This window comes from Idiotropiscis lumnitzeri, chromosome 20 (genome assembly GCF_059441095.1).
Source record: "Idiotropiscis lumnitzeri isolate Australia: NSW breed Sydney's pygmy pipehorse chromosome 20, RoL_Ilum_1.0, whole genome shotgun sequence".
In the NCBI taxonomy this organism is placed as follows: domain Eukaryota; kingdom Metazoa; phylum Chordata; class Actinopteri; order Syngnathiformes; family Syngnathidae; genus Idiotropiscis; species Idiotropiscis lumnitzeri.
Genome location: NC_142410.1, coordinates 8,681,700 through 8,706,916, shown reverse-complemented (window position 1 = coordinate 8,706,916; position 25,217 = coordinate 8,681,700). Strand labels below are relative to the sequence as shown.

The 25,217-nt window shown below is 42.1% G+C and overlaps 2 protein-coding genes across 2 annotated transcripts in view; one reads left to right on the top strand and one right to left on the bottom strand.

Annotated features, from left to right (window-relative positions):
* Window positions 1-25,217, bottom strand: part of cox10 (cytochrome c oxidase assembly factor heme A:farnesyltransferase COX10) — an 84,548-nt gene that overhangs the window by 32,430 nt on the left and 26,901 nt on the right. The gene's annotated exons all lie outside the window — the stretch shown is intronic.
* On the top strand, window positions 327-23,442 carry LOC148317518 (heparan sulfate glucosamine 3-O-sulfotransferase 3A1-like). The gene is made up of 2 exons (XM_088284735.1): window positions 327-977; window positions 22,202-23,442. Exons 1-2 carry the CDS (start codon window positions 496-498, stop codon window positions 22,821-22,823), a joined length of 1,104 nt encoding a protein of 367 aa, XP_088140861.1. The 5' UTR covers window positions 327-495; the 3' UTR covers window positions 22,824-23,442.

The window sequence follows — 25,217 nt, the reverse complement described above, 5'->3', positions numbered from 1 at the left end:
TTAACTGTTATTAAATCAAGAGATTTCAAATAATTATCCACGTCAATTAAAAATTATTTGAATAACAATGTGGAATTTAACATTTTTGGATGTGAAACTTTCCTAACAAAACATACAAATTAACAATTACTAACAATTTCCGAGTGGATGAAAATCTTGAGGTTTCACTTGGGCATCGATGAGATCGGCCGAGATGCTTCCGCCTTCCTCGAACATGATTGGCCACTGTCCTCTTTTGCCTTTCCCTCATTGGTTGAAAGCTGTGTCCATCAACGATACTGACGGTCCACAATTTAACAACAGTGCACACGTGCGCAACCCAAGTCAGAGATTGAGAGGATGCAAAAGTCACCTGTCATCTTTAAAAACAAATAAAACAAATTTCCACGCTGATTTGCGCCAACGATTATTCGCGTGTCCGGCGTTTTGTCGCGGCGCGGATGAACTCGTCGATGTCTTCATGGCAACGAGACGACTCGGTGACGCGCGCCTAGCATGGCGGTGGCCCCCGGAGCGACCACCCACGGATGGCGCTCGCCGGTGAACCGGACGCCGCAGCCCCGGAGAGCGGCGCTCATTCTGGGCTCGCTGCTCACCTCCCTCCTCCTGCTGCTCCATAGCACGGCCGCCCCTCTGCGAGCCACCTCCCGCCGGGCAGCCGCGGAGGAGTCCCGGAGGAGATTCGAGTGGACCGGCGGGGAGGAAGCGGCGGGCTACCCGTCGGGGAAGAGGGAGGATCCCGCCGGCATCGTACCGGTGCCGGTGCTGGAGGTGGCAGGTCCGAGGGTCTCACCAGGTAGACTAAGCCCGCTCGGGGATGGATCCAAGAAGCTGCCCCAGGCGCTCATTGTCGGCGTGAAGAAGGGAGGCACACGGGCTCTGCTGGAGTTCCTTCGGGTCCACCCGGACATCAGGGCCGCGGGTGCAGAACCGCACTTCTTTGACCGCAACTATGACAATGGCCTGGAGTGGTACAGGTAAATGTCCGACCATGCTGTCCTCCATGAAAGGAGGATATCAATGCGTTGTTTGGAGAAATATCATTTGCATGACAACTTGACGTCCATGCAAATTTTTGCAAAGTTTTTTTTTTTTTGTTTTATGGGGGAGTTGCTGATTTTTTTATTTATTTAGACCACATCAAGTCTGAATTTACATATTAACAGTATTGCTTTGCATGACATTTTTAGAACGTGTTTCTGGGTTTTTTTGTTTATCCTCAACTATACATCAGTACTTATTAGAACATTTTAATTATTTTTCTTGAAATAAATGATGTCATGTCAAGTATCAGTGACAATTTCTCTTTGCATGTCATCAGACTGCAAGTTTGAGAATTGAATGCAACTTTCGAGGTGTTATAGAAACTCATAAGCCACACAAGGTGTGATGAGTTTAGGCCAATAATACTCTTATTACTTTTTTTTTTGAAACAACACTATATATTTAATATCATAAACTTTGTACTTGCGCTTGAAATTCTGTTCTGAACTTTTAAACATAAACTTTCACTCTTCATTAAAGTACAATTGTGACATTCGGTATCTAAAAATTTTTCAGCAGAAAATATTCTAATAAAAATCATTGGTAACTACAAAATTTATAGACGAGTGCAAAGCAGACCATGATATTTCTTTAGCATTTATTTTTTTCTCAATCAAATCATCAAAAAGTTTTGAAGAGGTTTAAGTTGAGGCAATAAAATTGAAAACAAATAAAGTCAAACTAAACTTAAAGCACCAATGAAAAGAGACGAAAGTTCTCTCCATTAGTTATGTTTAAAAATTTCATAAAATAAAAATCAAGGCAGCATGTTTTGTAAGGGACAAAGTGCATACGCAATTACAAAATAACCTGAAGTGGAAATTATTGGATTTTTTTTTACAACAGTTATTTTAATTAAAAGTCAAAATAAGACGGCTAAAAAAATAATATTTAAAGCAAAAGTATTACTTATTTACACTTATTTTCTAATAAATTAAAAATAAATTATTTCCCACCAAAATATTTTTACAGTATTTTTTTAAAATAAAATAAAAATAGCTTATCTAACAACCAAAACACATTCAAGAGATTGTGAATTACTGATTTTTTTTTCCTCCCCCCCAAAACAAGTTGGCATACCTCTGCAGTTACAAGTTATTCCAGAAACATCCCCCCCCCCCACAAATAAAAGCCTCTTCATGGTAAAATTCCAAGTTTGTGATTAATTTCGTCTGTCACGGTGAGCAGTGCGGGTTCACGTTTCTGTGGCCTGGCGGGGGAATAATGGTATAATGACCGCCCCCCCCCCCCCCAACAATCCCCACCTCCCTCCCTTTCCCATTAACTCGACTGTGTGTCTAATGGGGCTGTGCTCCAGAGAAGGATTAGGGGCCATAATAAAGGTTACCTGAGTGTCTCAGGAGGAATAATTCACCTTTTGCGTCCAGTTAACTGCCATTAGCGGGCCGGACCACCAAACTTTTACTCGCCACAGTCCGCACGCACATAAACACAAGAGCAGTCTGGCTCCACACACACACACACACACACACACTCTCTCTCTCTCTCACACACACACACTTCCTTCTTTGTTCCACCATGAGAGTGAACATTCTCTTTTTGCCATCACTCTTTCTCACCCTTCTGTTTACCTATTCATCCATTGTGGGATTGCAGGGAGGAGGGGCCGGGGTGGGGGTGGGGGGGCGTTTATATCCATGAGGGTCCCATCTATCCCGAGATGTTGCCAAGATTCCCCGGAATTTTGGACCGTGCGGCCAAGGACGGCCCGTTGCCCCCTCCTCGGCCGCCGCCTCCTCCTTTTTCATGCTGCCCATTTAGAAGAGGAGCAGCCTTGAATGGCAAAGAGGAATAAATAAGTGTTAAAACAAGCAGGCCCACTCGGCAGGAGTTCATGTGCTGGAGTGCTCGCCTTTGATTGTGAAAATGCCCCCCCCCCCCCCCCCCACTAAAGATGGGAAGTGGTTGGCTCGGGGTCACGGGGAGGCATGTAGAAGCTTGTGGTTAAAGCCGGGAATTTTTCCCCCTTTTTTTTTTTTTTTTAAACCCGGGTCGCTGTTCGGTGTTAATAGCACCGACACGGAGTGGCGGGTACAATGCATTTGAAGAAAAAAAACAAAAACAAAAATGATAAAGTTCCATTAAACCAAACTCAAGATTGATTTTTTTTTCCGTCCAATAATTACAATAAAAATAATAAAATAAACCGAATTACTCCATTTTGGTGTTGATGTCAATATCGTATTTATTCCCAAGTAAATGCCTACTCATTTTTGCCAGGCGAACTCCATGAAAGCAGTGAAATGTGAAACTTAATCAAGTCAAGTACTAACAGCACCATTTAAAAAAAAAAAAAAAAACGCTCTAAGCATTCCATGTTGACAAGAAAACAAGTCTGACATCTGACTCGTCTTAATTTCAATCCTCCCGTCTATAAATGATGCCATCCCTCGTCTGCATGCGCGAGGGCGCGCATCCATCGCGAGATCTTTGTTTATCGCCGGGGCCAGGAAGGGTCGCCGGCGCCAATCCCTCCTCGATGGGAACTCGCCAACCATATTTTAACGCCTCCTAAGCTCTTAATGGGACGTGGCAGCTCCAACAGGCCTCCTTCTCCGGCACCAACAACCCCCCCCCACCAGCACCACCACCGCCACCCTGGCCTCACACTTGTCCCGCTTGTGGGAATTTCCACCCGGCGCCCCAAAACAGACGCTCACACGCCCAAAAGCGATGATGCAAAACATCATTTGTCATAAAAGTGGACTTTTTTCCCCCTCTGCATGCCGCTTCCCGATTTGTCTTGCTATCACTCGATGAGCTGACATCTATTGTTTTAGAATTCGAAAATTAAGTCGAAATCATTTCAGATTTCATTTCCTCATGTATACGTGCATAGCTGCATACGACAATATCGTAAAACCTCTTAAGTCACACTTTGGTGAATTTCATCTTTTTTTCTGGAAATCGATCCTATTGCTCAGTTTACACTCGTGGGTGTTAATTTTTTCGCTATTATAGACCAATCTAAAGTGTTGACCTCTTGAAAAATGTCTATTTTGGAGGTACAAGGTTTTGGCCCGACGGCCAATCCATATATGCAATCACGTATACTTAGTTAAATTATTACACTTGCGAATTAGCTTTTGTGCTAAAATTGTTTGTAAACCATTTCCACACGTGATCATGATTGGGCGCACGTGTGGGGCGGAAAAAAAAAAAAATCTCCTCCCTAATCTGCCTGCCACGGTTCATCTATCATCTCCTCTGGTTGTGGTCCGCCGACAGAGGAAATGTGCTGCTCTCATTAACATGCAAATCCTCATCCAAGGCGAACAGGATAATAATGGCGTCGAAGAAAAAAAAAAAAGAAGAAAGCTTGTATAGCGAGGATGTTGCTACCATTAGCTCCGCGACTCACTTGGAAAGCAATCTCGCCTCAGTCTAACATGCACTTACTGTAACAATTACCAGTGCGCAGGTTGTGATTAATCGAATTACCGGGCGGCTTCCCCGTACTCGGACGCCGGAGCATCAATCACGGCACCGAACGCCGCGCGCACCCTTCATCACCGTCCTCGCGAGACGCCGGGCCGAGCTGTCGCCCTCCATCTATCAATAAAGCGGTCCGGGGTGGCAAACTCATTTTCTAGCACTTTCTCTCGCTTTAATCAAGCCGGCTGGCGTGTGCGGCGGGAAGATGTCAGCCATCTTTCCCCGCAAACGAGCGGCATGACGGACAAGATGGAAAGTAGAAAAGGCCGAGACAGCGGCAACCTCAACAAACGTAGCGAATAAAAGATTAGGCGTGATGAAGATCTGCACTTTTTTTTTTCTCTTCACTCCATGCAACACTTACAACAAACAAGGAAAAATTTCTTCATGATAACGCCCACCTAGCACAATAGAAATGAACAAAAAGACCAAAAAAAAAAAAAACACTAAAAAGTCCTCTGCGTGCTTGGTCGAGAGCATGAATGCGATTGCTCCACTTTCCAATTGTTAAATGAGACATTTTGCACAATAGAAATCAAAAGTGACGCGAAATAATCTACACACACCAAATAGTTAATTTACGACTCAAAAAAGCAATGAAGACAAATTAGAATGACATATGGAGAACTAGTTATTCATTATTACTATATATAGTAATAACTATGTTATATATATATATATATATATATATATATATATATTATAACTTACTATATATATATATATATATATATATATATATATATATATATATATATATATATATATATATATAGTAATAACATAGTTATTACTATATATATATATATATATATATATATATATATATATATATATATATATATATATATATATATATATATATATATATATATATATATATATAATAATATAATAATAACTATGTTATTACTGTATATATAAATATAATATATACTATGTAATTACTATTCATTTTCTCCAAATACTATTAATCCTCTGGATAAGTTTTAGCAATCGCCGTCTTGCACAGCAGAAAGCAACAAAACAACAAGAATGAATCCACAGTCAAAAGAGTCCACGGCACCCTCAGTCAAATACTCTCAATTAATGCAAACACGCCTCAGAAGTGATTCATCACCGCCACTTTGAACAATAGAAATGAACAGACCAGAAACAATCTAAATTGTAAAAAAAAAAAAATTCACATCGTTGATCGGAAAAGCAGCAAATAATCCACCCACTTGCAACAAACGTGTATGAAATTAACTCTCCGGGCCATATGATGACGCAATCGCTCCTCCATGTCACACCAACAACTTGCACAATTGAAATTGACCTCCATGTTACATTTATATTATCTGAACCAATGCGAATGGTTCATTTTTATAGTCTGGCAAACACACACACACACACACACACACCCAGGTTGGGCACTCAAACAGAGGTTTGCGCCCGAGGAGGTTCCTGCCGTCTGTTCTCCGTCCGCGACTCTGCCAGGGCGATTGGCGCCAAGCCGTGCTATCGCCACACAGGCGGCTGCAGATAGCAAAACGCGCATGGCGAGAGTGCCAGCGTCCGTGCCCTAGAGCGCACTCACTGCAAGAAAAACTTCCTTGAACAATCGTTCTGCCTGCCGGCCAAGGGGGGGAAAAAAGTTTTTCCTTTCAGAGCAAATGTTGAAGTTGGAAAATGGAAGATGTATGGAAAGCGTGCTTCCTTCTGTTTGTCGCTTCAAAGGCAGCGAAAAAAAAAGCCTTTTATTAATATAAATATGCAGCTTCTATATATTCAATGAGGTATTGTATTTTTTAATCGCGTTTAGGGAAACTTCCTAAAAAATGGAAAATGTTTCATGCGTTAAAATAAATAGAAAAAAATTATTATTTTTTTTTTATTGAATTATATATTGAGAAGAACATATTCTAATTTGCAATGTTGATCTGGCTGCACAATTTAAACAAAAAACAAAAAAAAATATCTAATTTTTAAATGTGGAATAAATGTCAATTACATATTTTTCAAGATCTCTCTATAAAAAAAGAATAATTTTTCTTTATTGAAATAAATTGCATAATTGTTCTCGTCACATTTCTTTTTTACATAATAAAGTGGAAGGTTACAACGATATCACACTTTTTTAAAAAGTGCAAAAATAAACTTATGAAAGTACAATATTCCAAGAGAAAACATCTAAAATTGTAAATAGAGTGAAAGGGATATTCTAAATTTAAATTGTTTTAAATGAATGTTAAATGTTTACAAGATATCACACTGTTTCTACCGGCACTTGTAAAATAATAAATAAAAATAAGTTGAATGATAAGAATGTTATAAGACATAACACAATTAATTTAAATTAAAATAAGTAATTAAAATTACAAATATTTTCATATTAAACAAATATATATATAATTCTGTTACTACTGCCAATAATAATAAAAATAAAGTGAAAATATATTTATTATTAACAAGTAAAAAAATATACAATTGAAAGTTAAGATATCACGCTGACTCATTTTATTTTTAAATATAGAAATAAAAAATATAAACCAGTTTTTCATTCATTTAAAAAGTGGCACTTACACTTTTAAAATGTAAAAAAAAAAAAAAAGTAAAGAAACACTTGCACTAACAAAAAAATATATATATCTTGTCACCAATAAATAACAAAATTAAGCTTTCTTGTCTTTTGAACTTAAAAGTACTTATGACAAATGTCATAACACAGTTACCTCGTAAACGTGGCACCTTCTCCATCGGCGACGATGAGATCGATCGAAGCAATTCAAGAGTATCCTCGCGTATTTCTGCACACTCAATAAAAAGTGACCCCCGAGCATGCCTTTGGAAATTCGAATCCCAAAATAAAAGCTGGGTTAATAATTGGGCTAATACCTCATAAAAGGCGCGACAGCTGCTAAGCGGACCGGAGATACGACGGGAGGGCGGGGATTCTTGGCGGGTTCGCACAGGTTGGCCGACTTGTGTACACACAAACGCTGAAAGTGAACAAACAACGGAATCCTTGAAACAATGTAATACGATCAGGAACCCTTCACAACCATCTGTCGGAGCTCCCGGGGTGGCACGTACGGCGGCCCGCCCTTAATCGAGTAGCCGCTTAGCGTCGAGCTAGCCCGCGCGCGAGTGTTCGCCGATTACAGCTAGCCTAGCGGAGAAACTGTTTGACAATTACGATACTTTACGTTATTTGGACCATGACGATGTCTCTTAAAGAAATACGACGGATTCGCTAATGGGAGAGGCTGAGTTCAAAATATTAGGTACACTTGCGCAGAATACAATGTTATAAAGGATGTACAATACAATACAATAGATTAATAATTGAAAAGAAATATGAAGGGATAAGTAGAAAATGTTTCGAGAAAATATGGAAATAATTCACAGGTATGAAGTCAACTTTCCAAATATATTTTCTGAAACTTATGACAATTAAAAAAAAAACAAAAAAAAAAACGGCAAATACAAACAAAATAATAAAACGAAATAAAAAATAGTAAAATGAAACAATAGTCAAACTGCCAAAATATTTGATCGAAAATATTTGGGTGAGAAAATTTTTGGGGAAATGTTATAAAAAATTATAAAAGGAGAAAAAATAAAAATAAAAGACTACAAATAGACAAAATAGTAAATTGCACAAATATTGTAAATCATTAAATAATTATGCTGAAAATTCTAAAAAATATGAGATAAAACATGCATAAATATTAACAAACGATTTGTCGAAAAACCATGATTTACGCCCCCCCCCCCCCCCAAAAAAAAAAGTCCATCTTCCTGTGTCGCTACAATGTGCCTAGCTCACGCGTGGCCTAACGACAGCTCTTATTTTAGCGATGAGTGCTGAGTCAGGTGCTTGTGATCCAGGTGGAGCAACCCTGCACCTGCTACCTGTCCCCCCCCCCCCTCTCCCCATCCCAAACCCCCCTTTGGATTCCCCACATGCCGCAGGCCAGTTGCTGACAGGCACTACTTTGGCGAGCCCTGCATGGGGGCCCTCACAGGTTCAGCTGCTAAGAGAATGTAAGGATGTCAGAGGGGGGTGGCGCAGGTCAAGGAGTTGGCGAGCGAAAAGGAGGGCGGGTCGGGGGTTTGAATGGCAGTCGGCGGCGTGTTGCATGTCTTCCCCGGGAGGTGAGCGTCCCGCTTTTACAATGGCGAGCCCTCGATAATCACTTTCACAATCCAAAAGCGGTTTCAAGAGAGATCACGTTACATCCGCTGTGTGTGCCCGCGACAAGCCCACCCCACATGCAAAAAATGTAGTTTTGGATGATGGAAAAGATCTGAAAAAGCTGATTTATACGACGGGAGAAGAATAACAACAAAAACGTCTTTGTTATCAGCCTCACCGATTGTCTTTTTTCTCCAATGTCGTCAAAGCTTTTGGTTGGTCAGGAATTCTTTGAACACCCACTGACTTATTGATCTTATTGTTTCCTGGTGTAAAGGTGTCGACCCCACACGCCCGGAAGACTTTTTTTTTTTTTCCTTTTCTTTTTATGGGCTGCTTTTATGTGGAAAGCGGACACCTCAAGAACGAGGGTTAAATCACCTTTACGGTCAAATCCATTTTTCCCACCCTCCCGTGTGTGCTTCTCCTTGGCCACTCCCATCTTTTCCCTGCCATCTGCCGCCATCCTTCTGGTTTCGGAGCAACATTAAATCTTGTCTCTGGCTAATAGATAAACAATTCAGCTGTGTCTTTGTCTTGTGACAAGGTGGAGCAGCATGTGGCTCATCGGCGAGTAGTCTCTCTCTCTCTCTCTCTCTCTCTCTCTCTCTCTCTCTCTCTCTCTCTCTCTCTCTCTCTCTCTCTCTCTCTCTCTCTCTCTCTCTCTCTCTCTCTCTCTCTCTCTCTCTCTCTCTCTCTCTCTCTCTCTCTCTCTCTCTCTCTCTCTCTCTCTCTCTCTCTCTCTCTCCCTCCCTCCCTCCCTCCCTCCCTCTCCCTCTCCCTCTCCCTCTCCCTCTCCCTCAAGACCACCAAGTATGCCCCCCCCAAACCATCATCAATTATTAACCTGGTCAATTAACAAAGCTGCATTATTCACCGGGAAGCTGCGACAACGTCCATTAACGGAGGTGCTCTCTTCGCGCGTGACACACCATGTTCGCAGCCCACGTGTTAGATGGTTTACTTTTATTCTCACCTTAGGCCCCGCCCACATGGACGAGGGCATTTTAAAAGGTGATGCACGCTCTGGATAAATGTGTTTTTGTACCAATTGTTTGTCTTTGAGCAAAAAAAAATGCACTTGAGACTTGAAGCCACGCCTGATAAGATACAAAGTCGGCCATTTTGCTTTCAAGCGGCCATTTTATGGTTGTTTCAGACATTTTTTTTGTCCTATAGATGTTGCTCCATTGCTACCAAAATTTACATCGACTGATTTTTTTTTTTTTTTTTTGGCAGAGCATATGGGCGGGGCAATGTTTTTGTCTGAATTTCTAAAAAAAACCCAAAAGAAACAGTTTTAATATTCAATGCCAAATTTAACAGACATTATCATAATTAGACCCACAAAAAAATCCTGAAAAAATTTTTGGGCATGTTTTAGTCAGAGAGCCCTTCAAAAATAAACGATTCTTGGAATGACCATTTTGTCCGATTGCTAGCAATTTTTTATCATTTATCGCGGACAGATGGCTAACGCTAAATTGCTAACCGTTTTACGTTTTCGTCATTGCGTATGAGCAGCCCATGATGGCAACATTTCAAAGTTCATAAAATGCTTATGGACCATCAACTCATGGGAAAATCTCTTTTCCCAGTTGTCCCTCTTTTCCACGGGTCGCCGGACACTTCTTTGATAAAAGCCATTTCTTATCATTTGCTTATCTGTGTAATTGATACCCAACTCCCCCGCGAGCTCTGCCATCATGTCATTGTATAAACACTCCGGACAAGTTGCATGTTGTCAAAGAAAACAGCTCATGTCCAATATTTTAAGACGGGGAACGTAGCCTAGCTAGCTTGAGAACATCTTCACCTTTTGTAAAAGTCTCATTAAGTCCGTGGAGATGCATCCGCATCGATTGTGCTCCTTTAGGATTCACCTGCGGCGCTGATTTATGGACCTTCCGAGACAAGCCGCTCTAATTAGGCTGGAGTTGTCAAACTAAATCCTCCCCCACCCCTTCCACTCCAGCACCGCCGCCGCCACGCTTGACGACTGTGCACCGGGTGAAACATTGCGTGAACGGCCCACGCCGACCCTTCTTCTGACACGCCATTTGTTACCGTCACACTATTTTCCACTCAGCAGCCCCGGCGGCGTTAAATGTTATTTTGCACTTTTTCTGGCTTCTAATCGCTGTCGGTCTGAATCCAGCCGGGATACCCTCTTCTACCCTCTTCTACCCCCTCCAACCTCTTCACACCGCACCCACAAAAACTTTTATGCCAGCTTTGTGTCGCATGCACAAAATGTGCCTCGGAATCAACTTTTTAGCCTGATGACCTTGTTAATATTTTTTCAGGACGATACAAAAGCAAAAACACTCACTGCTGTCATTTTAAATCAAGATAAAGACACAATTTAATTGATTGGCTTTGTGTCACGGAATTTCACGCAAATTATTATTATTTTTTTTTTAATTGCGATATGCTGGTCAAAGAAATATTGACTTTAAAAACCGTTTAAAAAATCTGTACTTTTAGGTTTATAAAGTTAATTTTTTAACGTTGCACCAAATCTCAGTTTTGCAAAATCATGATTTTTTTTTTTTTTTTTTTTTTTTTTTGCAAGGCTACCAAAGATTTTATAATTTTTGGAATTAGAATACAAGTTTTGCATCACGTGCAAAGCAAATAAAACAAAGGCAAATTCCATTCAGCATTTCACTTGCAACATTTCACATGAATTTTGTAAACTTTACTAAGTACAAAACAAACTAAAGGATAATTTTCCTTTCCATGTAGCTTTCTAAAGTAATTTGATTAAATAAAATATCGTCAATTCATCCCTGATTTTATATTTGGGCCACATCGACGCGCTACACACAAATTTGGATTTAATTGTGATGCGGAACATAAACAAATATATTCCAAATATATGCAAAAACATGCAAAACAAGTCAGCGTGGCCCTTAATTAATTATATTGATTAATTTGAGTGCACAATTTTTTTTGTTGCTTTTTTTTCAGAGGATGAGGTACTAGAATAAAAAAGCAATTCACTCGCTATATTTAATCACATTTCCAAGCCCTACTATTTCACGACTTTAAATCCTGCTAATAAAAAGAAAACATGAGCAGAAACATCGAAGCAGTCAGTTTTGTTACAGTTTGGATTTGCACATAAAATGGCGTACTTGTGAGGACATTAGTCCTCGCGCTAATGCGTCTGACAGCGCCTCAACTGTCGGGAAAATAAGCGGCGTTAATGTACGTCTCGTTTGGCGTCGCTGCTCATCTTGGAATCGTGCATCTTGCGAAGGATGAGTGGCGATGCGCTCTCAACATTCGTTGTTCTAATTGCGGTGTGGACAGCAGAAGTGTTTTCCCCCACGCTCGCCGCATCCGTCACTCGAGCCCCGGCGGCGTTTTTTTTTTTTCTTTTTTTTCACGCTCTCCCGCCGGAGTTCTATCTCAAAGTTAATGTGCTTTTAGGATGATGGCGTCAAAGAGGAATATTGAAAAATAGCCTTCTGATTGATATTGTCAATTACCGGGCTTGTGAATGCCTCATTTACTGTTTCCATGGCAACGCATGGCTTTTTTTCTTTTTTTTCTGGTTTTAGTTTAGGATGAGGATTAGTCTTAAGAATTTGTTCCATATGCAGTCAGCGCTAGCGTTAAAATTCGAGCTGTTAAAATGAAAGCGTTAACTTTTGATTTCAAACATTTTAACTCAATATATTAAATATTTTAACTCAGTTTGACTTCAGAAATAATTTGCATACTTTGCAAATGTTGCAGCATATTAGCTGTACATCTTTATCAGATCATCTCAGAACAAAAACACCGTGCTCAAGTCCTCAAGAAATTAAAAAAAAAAAAAAAAAGAGAATAAAAAAAAAAACTATTACAAACGTTTTTCAATTAAATATACTTCACATTTGGTGATTTCGCATTGATTGCAAGATATTATTTAGTGAATATCTGTCACACGCTTCCCCCAAAAAATGTTGAAAAATATCAATTAATCGAGGAAATCTTTGGTGATTAATTAGCTAAAAAAAAATGTCATCAAAAGTTCAAATAAAATACAGCACATTTTTCAATGAGCTCCTTTGTAAAGTAACGTGATCCTTATTTTCTAATATTTATCGTAAAGCAACATGGGGACGGGCGACCCGCACTACACTGCATCCTTTGTCCTCAGGCCCCCGTCGTGCTATTTTCTTCCGAACGCCATCCGTTTCCAGGCGGCGAGGCCCGACAGGCTAAAATATTAGCACGTTGTCAGCGGCAGCTCAGACACCACCGTCCTCTGTTACACTTCATATTCAGCCTCGGGGATGGAGTTACCTCGCTGCAGTCGAGGGAGGAAGACGTTATTGTAGTAAGAGCTGCTGTTTTGGTTAGCAACTGAGTTCACAGGGGCTCAGCAGTTACGTCTTTAACCGCATCGGTTTTGTGTGTATGAACGCACGCAGTTGAAATCACCGTGTAAAAATTTACTTGAGGAAAAAAATGTATAATATTGTGAGGAAAAAAAAATAAATAATTTTTAGGGCAAAATGTTACGAGGAAAATGTTTACGCTGAAGCCATAATATGATAAAACGATGAGATAAAAAGTCACAAGCTTTCATGTCATAAAAGTGATCAATTACTTTTAAAATCAAATCGACAGCTGACTGGAAGCCAGTGTAATAAATATTAATTAAAAAAAAATCCCACAAATGTGTTTTTTGAGGTTCAAAAACTGAGGAAATCAAAAATGTTAAGAGAAAAAAAGTATTTTTTTTAAAATGGTTGAAAACTTTGAAGAATCAAAGTGGTAATGTTACAAGAAAAAGATTTTAATTTTTTTGCTCATAGTAATTCTATTTTAATTTTTTTTTTTTAGAAAACAACACAAAAAAATATTTTGCGATTAACATTATTCATTTGTTGATCCTACATTTGGGACACAAAAATAACTCACAATAAAAGATTTGTATATATTATTATATTTTCTAAAAATTAATATTTTGAGGCAAAAGTTGCAAAATATTTATCAAATCTATATCTAAAAAAAAAAAAAAAAAGTCAATCACCCCAAAAAAAAGTTGTTATTTCACGGGGAAAATCTGAGAGGTTTCCGAGTTTATGTTGAGTTGCGCTAAGTGAGCATCCGTCGTCGCTAATCCCGTCTGTGGCGCTCTCGCTGCGGCTTGGCACGAGTGCGCGGGAAGCGAGAGACGCTGCCAGGCGCTTTGTGTTTCCGAGCCTGGGAGAAATGGGACGAGGAAAAGCGGAACAAACGGAAAAGAAGAGCTGGCATAATTGCTTTGACGCTCTCCCGTGTCACGCCGGACTCTCACGCCCGCCTCGACTTTCGTTGCATTGGACCGAAACCGGAGCCGGGAACTTTGCGCCGGCGGGTTTTAGCTATCTCGTAAACTCGTTGCTCCTCCGCTAGCGAATTGCGCGGCTCCGTTTTACTGTCAGATATTTGGCTTTCGCTGCGCTTCGGCTCCCCGCATTCATTCAAGAATGAGGTTTCACTACTTGTCGCGCTCGCCTCAGAACTGTAAAAAAAAACAAAAAAACAAAAAAACATGAGAAACAAACTCAAACATTTTTGAGGTAAGGTATAACTCCAATTTAATTCATCGGCGAGACTATTTACATGCCCCGGCGGGTACTGCTGTTTTGGCTAGCAACAGAAAGAAAAAGTTACAAAAAATAAAATTAAAATGTCTCAAAAATTCATTTTTATACATAAACTATAAAATTATTTGATGGAACAGAGATTAGCAAATCTCAGGATTTCCCCCCCCCCCTTTTTGAGTTTTCAGCACGCAGTCAAGGAAAGCACATATTTTCGGGAATTACATTTCGAGTCCACAGACGGCAGAAACTTCTTCTTGATTTGTTTTGACAGTCTGTAATAGTTTGAAAAGGCCCCCTGACACGAGCGTGAGCAGTCGAGTCGGACCTCTCAAGTCCTTTCGTAGCGTGTGAAGACTTCAACTGGCTTTGCTCATTTTTAATCTCATTTTTCTCCAAAAACAAAGAACATTTTTGACCACAAACAAGGCGACGGAGGAAGGAAAAAAAAATAAATCAAAGGCATGGGATGAACAAAAATACGTAGAATAAGACCACATTACATCCAAGACCAAGTCTTTATCAACTGAGCCACTTAATATCGAACAGACTGCGCAGTAGCTACCCAAGAACCTACGAAAGGAGTAAGAAATAAAAAGACATTCAAAGTGCGGCAAAGGATTTCCAGCGAAAGCAAAACGGAATAGCAACGGAGGAATCACGGGATGGGATTGTCTTTTTGCCAGTGAAACACTTCTTGCGTCTTATGGATCCGCTATCACACTCGAGCGCTAACGCTGGAGTTTCACTCACCAAGGGGGCTCATTTTGGAGCATGTCGTCATAGTAACCATCCCAAAGACAAAAGCCGCCAGCTAATTATCACAGAGCGAGCGTACCACCCCAACTCCAAAGCTCTATTGTGCGCTCCATCATTTTTGCTTGATGTATTCAAATCAGGCTTATGTGGCGCATTTTAACTCCCTCAGATTAACTCAGCACTAGAGAGAAAAATATTGGGTGGCAGCGGGTGGGGGGGGGGGGGTGGATGATAGCGGTGGTCCTAATGACGCCACATTGACCATGTAAGCCAACGTTCCGGGGAGCACAATACGTTAAAAATAAGCTTTGCTATTAAACGTTAAGGTATCTTATCTTTCGGCGAGCCGCTTAAGACCGCTAAAAGCTGACTTGGCAAAGAGAGGAAGTGTCAGTGAAAGCTAATCCTGCTCAAGTGTCATCGCCGCAAAGTGGGTCAGGGAAGTATGAAAAAGTAATGCAAGGCCTCGGAATATGTCTTCATAGCGGGCAGCGGAGCGCTCAAAAGAACACGGCGCTCCGGGCTATCATGCTAATTGCTCAAGTAACAAGCTAGCTATTAGCCATGCTAATAGCCCAACTAAGCTAGTGACAAAATGGCCGAAAACTCTTTTGGGATTTGAAAACTATCTCCGACTATTCTTTCGTTTCTGGTGCCCCTTGTTGGTTTGGAGATTGACAGCTAGCTAGTGCAACTTTTTTGTGACTACAAATTAATTTAGTTCATGGAAAAATAGTCAGAATCATGTACAGTTGATATGTGAATCACAAACAGAAAACTTTAATTTACATTCCAAACTATTCATGGAAGCATCAAGAATCGCTGCCTCTCCTAGCATGCGACGTTATCGGCATGCTAGCTTCTCACATGCTAGCTCACCACTCGCCTTTTCAGGCTCTAAAATAATACGCTTCCAAGTTGACTTATGACATAATCGCCGCGTCTTTATCCTTCCTCACCCTCAGCCGTCTTCCTCACGCCGCACCTCACTGATACGCCTTCCAGCTGAATAATTCACAGCGCATGTTGCCGTAAAGATAAAGCTTTTTTTTTTTTTTTTTTGCCTCTCACCCTTACGCAATAAACTGGGGACTGACTGGCACGGCACAGTGTGGCGGAAAAGAAAAAGACAGATCCTGTTGTATAAATAAATTTATAAGGACGCACCGGCAAACGCTAACTCTATAAAATTTTTACTCTGCGGGATGGCGGCAGCTCGTTCGCTACGTGAAGAAAAATGAGGATAAACTGGAGGGCAAGGTGAGTGCCGTATTTATTTTTACAAGATGTTATTTCTACTGTGAGAGTGTGATACCATATTCTTTCACATAGTCCATTTATAATCCATATCGCACAAATAGCACATGTCTGATTAATATTTTCTTTCCTTCCCGCGTCATTTAGGGCGCCTCTAATATTTGGGGGTGAGATGGATGTTTTCCAAGTGGAGCCTCCCAGATGAAATGGATTGCTGTGGCGAGAAGCCAGAAGGACAAAAATCGGCTTTTCTATGATTTTTTTTTTTTTCCTATGACAGATTATAAAAATGAATATTTGCATAAAGATGCCACTGGACACATTCGGCAAACCCTCGACGAGAACTGTTCCAAAGTAGATAAGCGTAACACAAAACACATTCATGTTAAGGCAGTTTTACAAAGTACCAGTCGCACCGTCCCGATTATTCAAAACATGCACCCAAAAGCCTTACCATACTGCTACTGCCTTTTGTAAAGTTAAACAAATAGCAAATATTTTTATTGGTCCATTAATTGGTTATCAGAATTTGATTCGGCCATACATCCATATTAGTGCAGCTTGAGTTATCGTTATATGACAGGACCCTGTTTGGAAAGTCCAATTTTTTGGTTGTACAAAACAACAATGATTATCCTTGCCTTTTCCAAAAGCCCTTCCAACATCTACAGAGATATATCCTTGGCACAGATTCCACTTTCCCCCCCAAAAATGGCAGTAGCCATTTTGAATCAGTTTCATGTCGATTTTTCAGGCAAAATATTCAATCCTGGCAGCTATGACAACATTTTTTTTTTGCAGCGATTCAATTATTCGAAAACAACTTTCGGTAATATTGGGCAATTTACGCAACGTCTAAACTCTGAGTTTCACGCTTCCTCCGTAGTCACTGATAGCGTAGCGGTTCACTCACTCAACTCAAGGGCTCAGTTCCCACTCAGTGGCTGAGCAATATAGTATAAAAGGTTTTCAAGACAATGTATGCAGGGATGGATGGTTTCTTTAAAGTTGAAAACGGCCATACAAAAGCAAAACGCTCCAGAACAGCCCAGAAAACAAGCCGGGGGGGGGGGGGGGGGGGGGGTGGCGCATGGGAACCGTCCGGGGGTAGGAAGCAATTTGGAGAGACTAGACAATTACAAGAACCATCATCCAGTCGAGGAAGAAAAAACATACGGCGACTTGGAGTCATCCGCCGGGGAAATGACAACCTTTTTTTTTTTTGATAAGGAAGCAAACAAAGATAGCGACGTCACTTGGGTGGAAAAATGAGTCAAAGAAAAAGTCCGTTTTAGAATAACAGGAAGTCGATCGAGAGATTGATGCAAGTGTTCATGATAAATGTATTGTGCGGGACTGAGGCACAAAATCCTTCCGAGAAGTATGACAAATAACTTTTGAAAATTTAGAAAAATGCTGTCTGTTCTTTGAAGGTTTATTTGGATTAGTTCGAAAATCTGGCGTTTACGGATAAAGTGCTGGGGGAACCAACTGCGCGCCGACACGCAAACGTGCACGGTTTGATTGAAATAAATGGACAGCGAATGTGTCGTAAATCCATTTTAATGTGTTGTGGTGACAGATAACATATGTTGAAGCGATTAGGGTGCAAAAAAAAAAAAGCCGTCTACCTCCGTGTCATTGTTACGCTGTCGTTGCCTCGGGGTTGGAAATGTATACAGTACTTCCTATTGAGTCGCTTCTGTGTTCATATTTGATGATTATGATGAATGCTGTGCAGATGTTTGCTGATACGGGTAGAAATAAAGAACTTCAAAGGCTTGCAAAGGTAGCAAAAACATCATATGGAAGTATTATTATAATATAGTGTTTAAAAAAAATGTTCCTAGTAAAGACAGAGAGAATATTTTAGGGGTCCCACTCAGATTAAAAAAAAAATAATAAAAAATACCCTCGAAGGCAGTTTTAACTACGGTATTTTCCGGACAATAAGTCAGCCATGCAGCTAATACAACAGAGCGGCTTTTCTGTGGATTTTTCTTTCACCACTAGGGGCGCTCTATAGTTCAGAAAATACACTAAATAATTTTTTTTTTTTTGTCTTGGGTCTGTTCTGTTTTAATTAGCAAAGTTGTTTCCGTGTTAAAAGGCACTGTATTAAGAATCGGTTTATGTAACTTAAGGTGCACTTATAGTACAAAATAGTTTTTTAACATAGAAAACTATAGCCTGGTGCGGTATATCGTTGTATATTGTTTTTAAAAAAAAAAAAAAATTCTTTTTTTTAATTTTTTTTTTTTGTTTCTACCCCAAAAAGAGTTATTGCGGCTTATATACAGTTGCGACTTATAGTCCGGAAATTACGATGCTAAAGGGGTCCCACACAGATTAAAAAAAAAAATAAAAATATTTAGCCTATGAAGGCAGTTTTAACTAACTAAAATTTGGTTGTCGTGCCTATCATGAGTAGACCCACAAAAAAATCTCAAGAAACTGTGTCTGAAAACTAAAATTCTGCCGTTTTGTTCTGACGCAACCGTTATAGCCCCGCCCCCCCACCTACATTTTTAAGCCACCACAATTGTAATAAAATTCCCATTATGATTGGTCCACAAAAAAAAAGTCTGGAAGGAATCAAAAAATGTTTGCGTACCTCACGCGAACTGAGATACACTCTTATGCAAGGCAGGTAAAATCTGGAGTGCCGGGCTTCCCCCTTCACCACACGGCAGCCATTACTCTAAATCACACCCTCGACCTCCTAAACTCGCATCCACTGACCTGGAAAATATGCGGGGAGGTCCAAGCCTCGGCGAGCCGGCCTTTGCTTGGCCGGCAAACAGCAGAAATATTGAGCCAATTACAAGATGATTATCTGCTGGCAGTGGCAGGGGAGCTCGCTGCGGGTGTGAGTGTATTTATGCCTGCCTGGCAGAAGGAGCAGGGAAAGTGAATCTAAAGGCCTGCCATGTGAAGGAGAAGCACTCCTGCCTCCTTACCGCCACTTGGCCATTGACAAGACGCTGGCTCTCATCCAAAGCCTTTCGGTTTCCTGGAAGGGGAACACCGGGAGGCGGCTGGCGTATTGTCCGGGAGACCCGCTGGTGCATGTAGGCGTTGATTTTGTGGCTTTCATACGACAGGCAGACATGAGTCACGTTCATTTACAAGCGGGGGGAACGAGCGATGCATCAGAGCGCGTCTTTGATCCGACAAAGGCAGCATTGAGAGGTGCACCGCGCACGAGTGTGTATGTTGGATTGGTTCCGTAAAAAATGAGTCCTGGCATCCCATTCGTTCCCCCCCCCCCATCTGTGACGTCAAAGTCCTGACAGGTTCACAAGACGTTCCTGCGCCGCCATCCAAAATTCCTCCAAAAGTCGTCTTGTTCTCGCTGTTGGACTTGCTCCCCCTCCCAACGAAAACCAGAGCCAGCAAAGATGGAAGTTTGATGACGGTCGGATGAAGATATCAAAGTCAAAGGTGGAGGAGCAGTAAAACACTTTCTTACATCACCGACGTTGCCAATAAAGTCTTTCGGCGAGGTAAAGATCGGACCAAGAAAAAAAAAATGTTGATTTCAGTGGTGCTGGTTCTGGACTGTACATGATTTGGCCAAGCTCACAAGTGTGGGGGAGCAGAAAAATTCAGGGTCGAGTATAACACTTCCATCTACCAGTGATCTCGAACCACTGCGAATAATCTTTCCCGTGCGTTTGTTACATCTCGGCTAGTCTTCTGCAATGTACTTCATTTTGGAGTCAGCCAGCCGTACTTCAAACGTCTCTAAATGTTGCTGCTCGCCTTCCAACTGGAGCTCGGAAGAGGCAACACGTAACCCTCATTTTATTTTTCTAAACTTTGTTTAGTTCTTTTAGAAAAAACGCAGGTGAATGAATGGCGCTGTTCCGTGCCGTATCCGTTTCCCATGACTGCACTTCCTGGATGCACCTGAAATGCTTCTTGCGATGACTATAAAATTTACATTGCCCCAAATACGCACGATGACTCGCACACTTGTTTGGCTCCGTGTCACACGCCACACACGTCGCACGCCGCCATCCACGTCACTGACCCCGAAGCGCCCCCCCCCCCCCCGAGAGGCCCTTAACGCCCCCGGTGCCTTTGCTACATTGACCACAGAACAAGCGTGACACTCGCCATCAAATATGGATGCCTCCTTTAGCGCACCCTCATCTCTTTTTCATACACCCAATAATGTTCTCGTACGAGGTTGCTGTAAGGACGCTTTTCCTCGAGCTGAAATTAGTGCGCTAGCGGCCGGAAGGCGATTTATCAGTGCCGACATCAATCTTTACGGGACAATTTCCAGAAGGTCTGCTGTGGGTGTTTTGGACATTAGCGACTCTGGTTGCACGTGTCTGGGGACTCTTGTGGTGAGTGAGGTCCATGGATTTGCGAGGACCTAGCTTAAAGTTCTGACATGAGCCCAGAGGTACTGCTCATACACTCAAGACCTCTAAAGCATTTCTGGGTGGTCAAGGCCTTCACTGGCCTAACAAAATTAAGAAATCCTGATCATATTCTTCACACTGATGTCATATTATATCCTAGTGTTGTATTTTTAGTGAGAGTTTTTATCCAATCAGAACTCAGATAGCTCGTGTTGCCAGGCAGATTTCACGATACCAGTGGCACGCGCTATTCGTCCGAGGTCTTCAGATACAATCTCTTCTGTCAAAGTCAATGAGCTTTCAGAGTTGATAGACAGTTGCGATAGCCAATCAGATCACGCGTAGGTTACGAAAGTCGTAGCTGCCGACCGATCAAAAATGTAAACTATATTCTCGCTTTTATTAAACCACAATGACCGGAGGAGGGAAAAGTGTGGATTTAATTGCAGATACACTTGCAATAAAAATCATCCAAAAAATGGACGAGCCAAGAATACCGTCGAACTGCAATTGGTATCCCACTGCAAGCCCGTCGAACAGTTTGGTTATTTTGGACTTAAAACTACCACAAGGTACTTTTGGAGAAGTAGAAGGTTGAGAGTAGACTTTGGCTCGGTGCTTAGCGGGACGTTCAACCAGGCCACTTTGTCAGCTTCGGTCCTCGCCTGCCGAGGCTGATGAATAATTGACTTGCGCATTCTGTACTTCAGTGAATTTTAAAACTGCATTCTGCAGAGGTTCTAAATGACAGAGAGAGGCGGTGTTAATCATTCATGGCTTGCTTTTTACCTGCTTTTCTTCGGGTCGTCGGATGGGAAGTGCAGAAAGAGGCGTTGGGACGTTTGGCCAAGAAAATGTCTTAGCGCAGCTTTGTTTGAGTCCGGATTTATGAAGCGGCTTTCATCAGTGGGGTTTCATTTCAGGGAGGTTTGGAATCAACGGCTGGACAAGTGGAATTGCTTAGCTCCTGGATTCTAGCGGACTACACCCCCCTCCGGCGCCCGCCACCGAATTTCAAATAAACCTGATGATGAAGCGCAAGACGTGAGAAAAACACACGCAGGGCTGATGTTGGTCGTCTTTGGTTTAAACAGGTGATCAATTATGCTGAGAGGCCCTTTAGACTATCAATATTTCATAAGTGGGCTTCGCATTGATAGCTAAAGTATCCGCTTTCAAAAAGTCCCTCTGGGAACAGCCGGCTTGCTTTCATAAACCTCTTAGAGCCACATGGTGGTGGAATCCTGGAGGTGTTCACCACAAGAATGTCCCGACATCCCGGGACACGCCGGCACTGCAAGAATCAATATTTGCTCACACCACCTCCTCTCAGCAGACACCTAATCAAGATCAAATAAATAAAAGCAGAACTGTGTTATTCTTGACTGATTGAAGCCGCAGCGGCCCCTGTCACATTTCCCGTGTCCGTGTGAAAGGGAGATATCCGTTCATTTAATACCGCTCAAAATCAGTACTGATGTACTACTTTCCTATTTGGACTAGCCGTGCGACTCATTCCTTCCTGTCTCTCGTCCTGTCAGGGATCTGATGCCCAAGACGCTGAAAGGCCAGATCACCATGGAGAAGACCCCCAGCTACTTTGTGACCAAAGAGGCGCCGGCCCGGATCTCGGCCATGTCGCGGGACACCAAGCTGATCGTGGTGGTGCGCGACCCGGTGACCCGGGCCATCTCGGACTACACGCAGACGCTGTCCAAGAAGCCCGACATTCCGTCCTTCGAGAGCCTCACCTTCAAGAACAGGACTACGGGCCTCATCGACACGTCGTGGAGCGCCATCCAGATCGGGATCTACGCCAAGCACCTGGACAACTGGCTGCAGTACTTCCCCATGGAGCAGATCCTGTTTGTGAGCGGCGAGCGGCTCATCAGCGACCCGGCTGGCGAGCTGGGGCGCGTGCAGGACTTCCTGGGCCTCAAGCGCATCATCACTGACAAACACTTCTACTTCAACCAGACCAAGGGGTTCCCGTGCCTGAAGAAGGCCGAGGGCAGCAGCAAGCCCCACTGCCTGGGGAAAACCAAAGGGCGCACCCACCCCGACATCCGCCCCGAGGTGGTGCGCCGCCTCCGAGACTTCTACCGGCCCTTCAACATGAAGTTTTACCAGATGACAGCGCACAACTTTGGTTGGGACGACTGAATGGGGGAACGACGATGTGGCGAACGACGATGTGGCGAACGACGATGTGGCGAACGACGATGTGGCGAACTACGATGTGGCGAACGACGATGTGGCGAACGACGATGTGGCGAACGACGATGTGCCTCACTGCGAGTGCGATATCAGGGAGGAATACGAGAGTATTACACTCGCGTTTACAATCATGAGTTCCTTTTTTAAGCTTAATTTAAAGTCAAATCTGAGGATAAAGCCAATATTTACATTTTGCTGTCTGTTATGTTAAAATTAAGAAATTTAAGTTGACTTTGGCCACTCAATATTTTGATTTGATTAACTAAATTGAAATTTGCTAGGAACCGGATTCAAAATGAATAAATGCACATTATACATTATATTTAAAATGAATGGCACTAAATGTAATTAAGTATAATACAAATCGTTTCAGAAAAACAGGAATATTTTTTTTCAATATAAATATGGTTTTAAGAAATAATTACAATTTATATTATTTATTTCCAACGAATTTACAGACGAATGCTCAAAGCCAACATTTTTTATTAAAAATTGGATTATTATAGGCCTCAGTACTCAAATTAAAAATTTGTCATTATTTTGTGTCAAAAACAGAATAATGTAAAAAAAAAAAAAAAAAAAAAAGGATGTTCACTTAACGTTTAATCAAACAAATTCATTGCAATTTTGAAATCAGCCATTTTTTATGCGAATGCTTACAGCAGATTTGTTTGATTGTAAATCATAAATTCATCATTTTAACCTCATACTTTTTTGGCTTTGATGTGGAAAATGTGTTTTGTGTGTTTTGTTTTTTTTCCCTCAAAACGTCAAAGCCATCTCAACAAATATGCAAAGTGTGTTTCTAGAACAATCCCAATCAGATGTTTATGGAAGAAGGACTTTTGTGTGTTTGTTGGAAGAGTAAGAAATACACCGAGTGACTTAACGCCAAAATGTATTTGAAAGCCGACGTAAAGTTCGTAGTTTTTTTTATTTATTTTTTTTTATTTCCACGCTCGCCGCCACCCGAGCTCCCCTCGTCCCGAAGCGGGACATTCCAATTTCCTCGGCCGTGCCTCCGCTCGATGTCACTTTTAAAGCCCGCGGGGCCGCGTGTGCCGCTCGCGGAGCACAATGGTCCGTTTGTCTTCCACCCTTTTGTCGTGTGTGGACTTTAAGAAGCAGATGTGCGTCAAAAGAAACACAAACATTGAAGGCTTTTTTAAAATAAATGTTTTTGCAAACATTGCTGTCTCTCGATTACATGTTCACCGCAAAGAAGAAGAAAAACAAGATGCGGTTAATTCAAAAAATAGAGATTTTGAAAATACATGCTGGAATCTCTCTCTCTCTCTCTCTCTCTCTCTCTCTCTCTCTCTCTCTCTCTCTCTCTCTCTCTCTCTCTCTCTCTCTCTCTCTCTCTCTCTCTCTCTCTCTCTCTCTCTCTCTCTCTCTCTCTCTCTCTCTCTCTCTCTCTCTCCCCCCCTCCCTCCCCCTCCCTCCCCCTCCCTCCCTCCCTCCCTCCCACTCTCTCCAATCTGTTGTCTTGGCTCATCCCATCACACAGACATATGGCTATGCACCTGTGGAAGGTCACCTGTGCTCAATTAACCCCCCCCCCCCCTCTTTAACTATAAGCCATCAAACCCCCCCCCCTGTTCATCTCCACACACAGAAAACACTGAGCAGGATCTTTGCGCACAAGACGGGTGGGCTACCAGGGCCCCTTAACATTAGCCCCTCATATGACGATGACGTGAGGGAGGGAGGAGGGCGGGGGGGGGATCATAGACCAGGAATGCAGGACTTCTTTTTGACCACACGCACGCCTAAAGACTCAGACACAACGCGGATCGCAAGTGTGTTTTCTCTCGTAATCCCCCACTGGCCGAGTCTGAGCAAATATCTCCAGCAGGCACGCTCCGCGCTAACGCCAAGCGAATCAAAACAGCCGACCGGAGCGTGACCCAAAGTCCCCAAAACTCTAACCACCTAGTGCACTCATACCTTAGCGAGTGATGGTTTGACGCCAAGTAATCCTAATTAGAAACAAATAAATCAGATATTCCCTTGAGGAAACACTTGACAACGCCCACCCTGGCACTTCCTTTAGTCAAATTATATTGCTTGGGGGTGGAAAAAAAAAAAACAGGATTTACCGTGGCAACAGTAATCCGGGAACTGAAAACAGGCCTTTTCCCCATCCACCGTCACGCAACTTGTCAGCGAAAAGAAAGCAGCAGATGGGCCAGCCTTTCTTGATTGTTTTCAAGTATCTATGCTACGTCTACAGCAGTGGCGGGCCGTGCATTTCACTCCCTCCAAACGGCGTGCAAAGATCTCGCTGCCGTGTGACTCAGAGGTTCCAGGACGGGGCGTTCATGGCCCGTGGGGAGT

Bases quoted from the DNA above. Each gene is read 5' to 3' on its own strand.
- LOC148317518 (XM_088284735.1), top strand. From the start codon at position 496: ATGGCGGTGGCCCCCGGAGCGACCACCCACGGATGGCGCTCGCCGGTG. The intron at 978-22,201 runs GTAAATGTCCGA...TCGTCCTGTCAG, and splicing joins AATGGCCTGGAGTGGTACAG to GGATCTGATGCCCAAGACGC.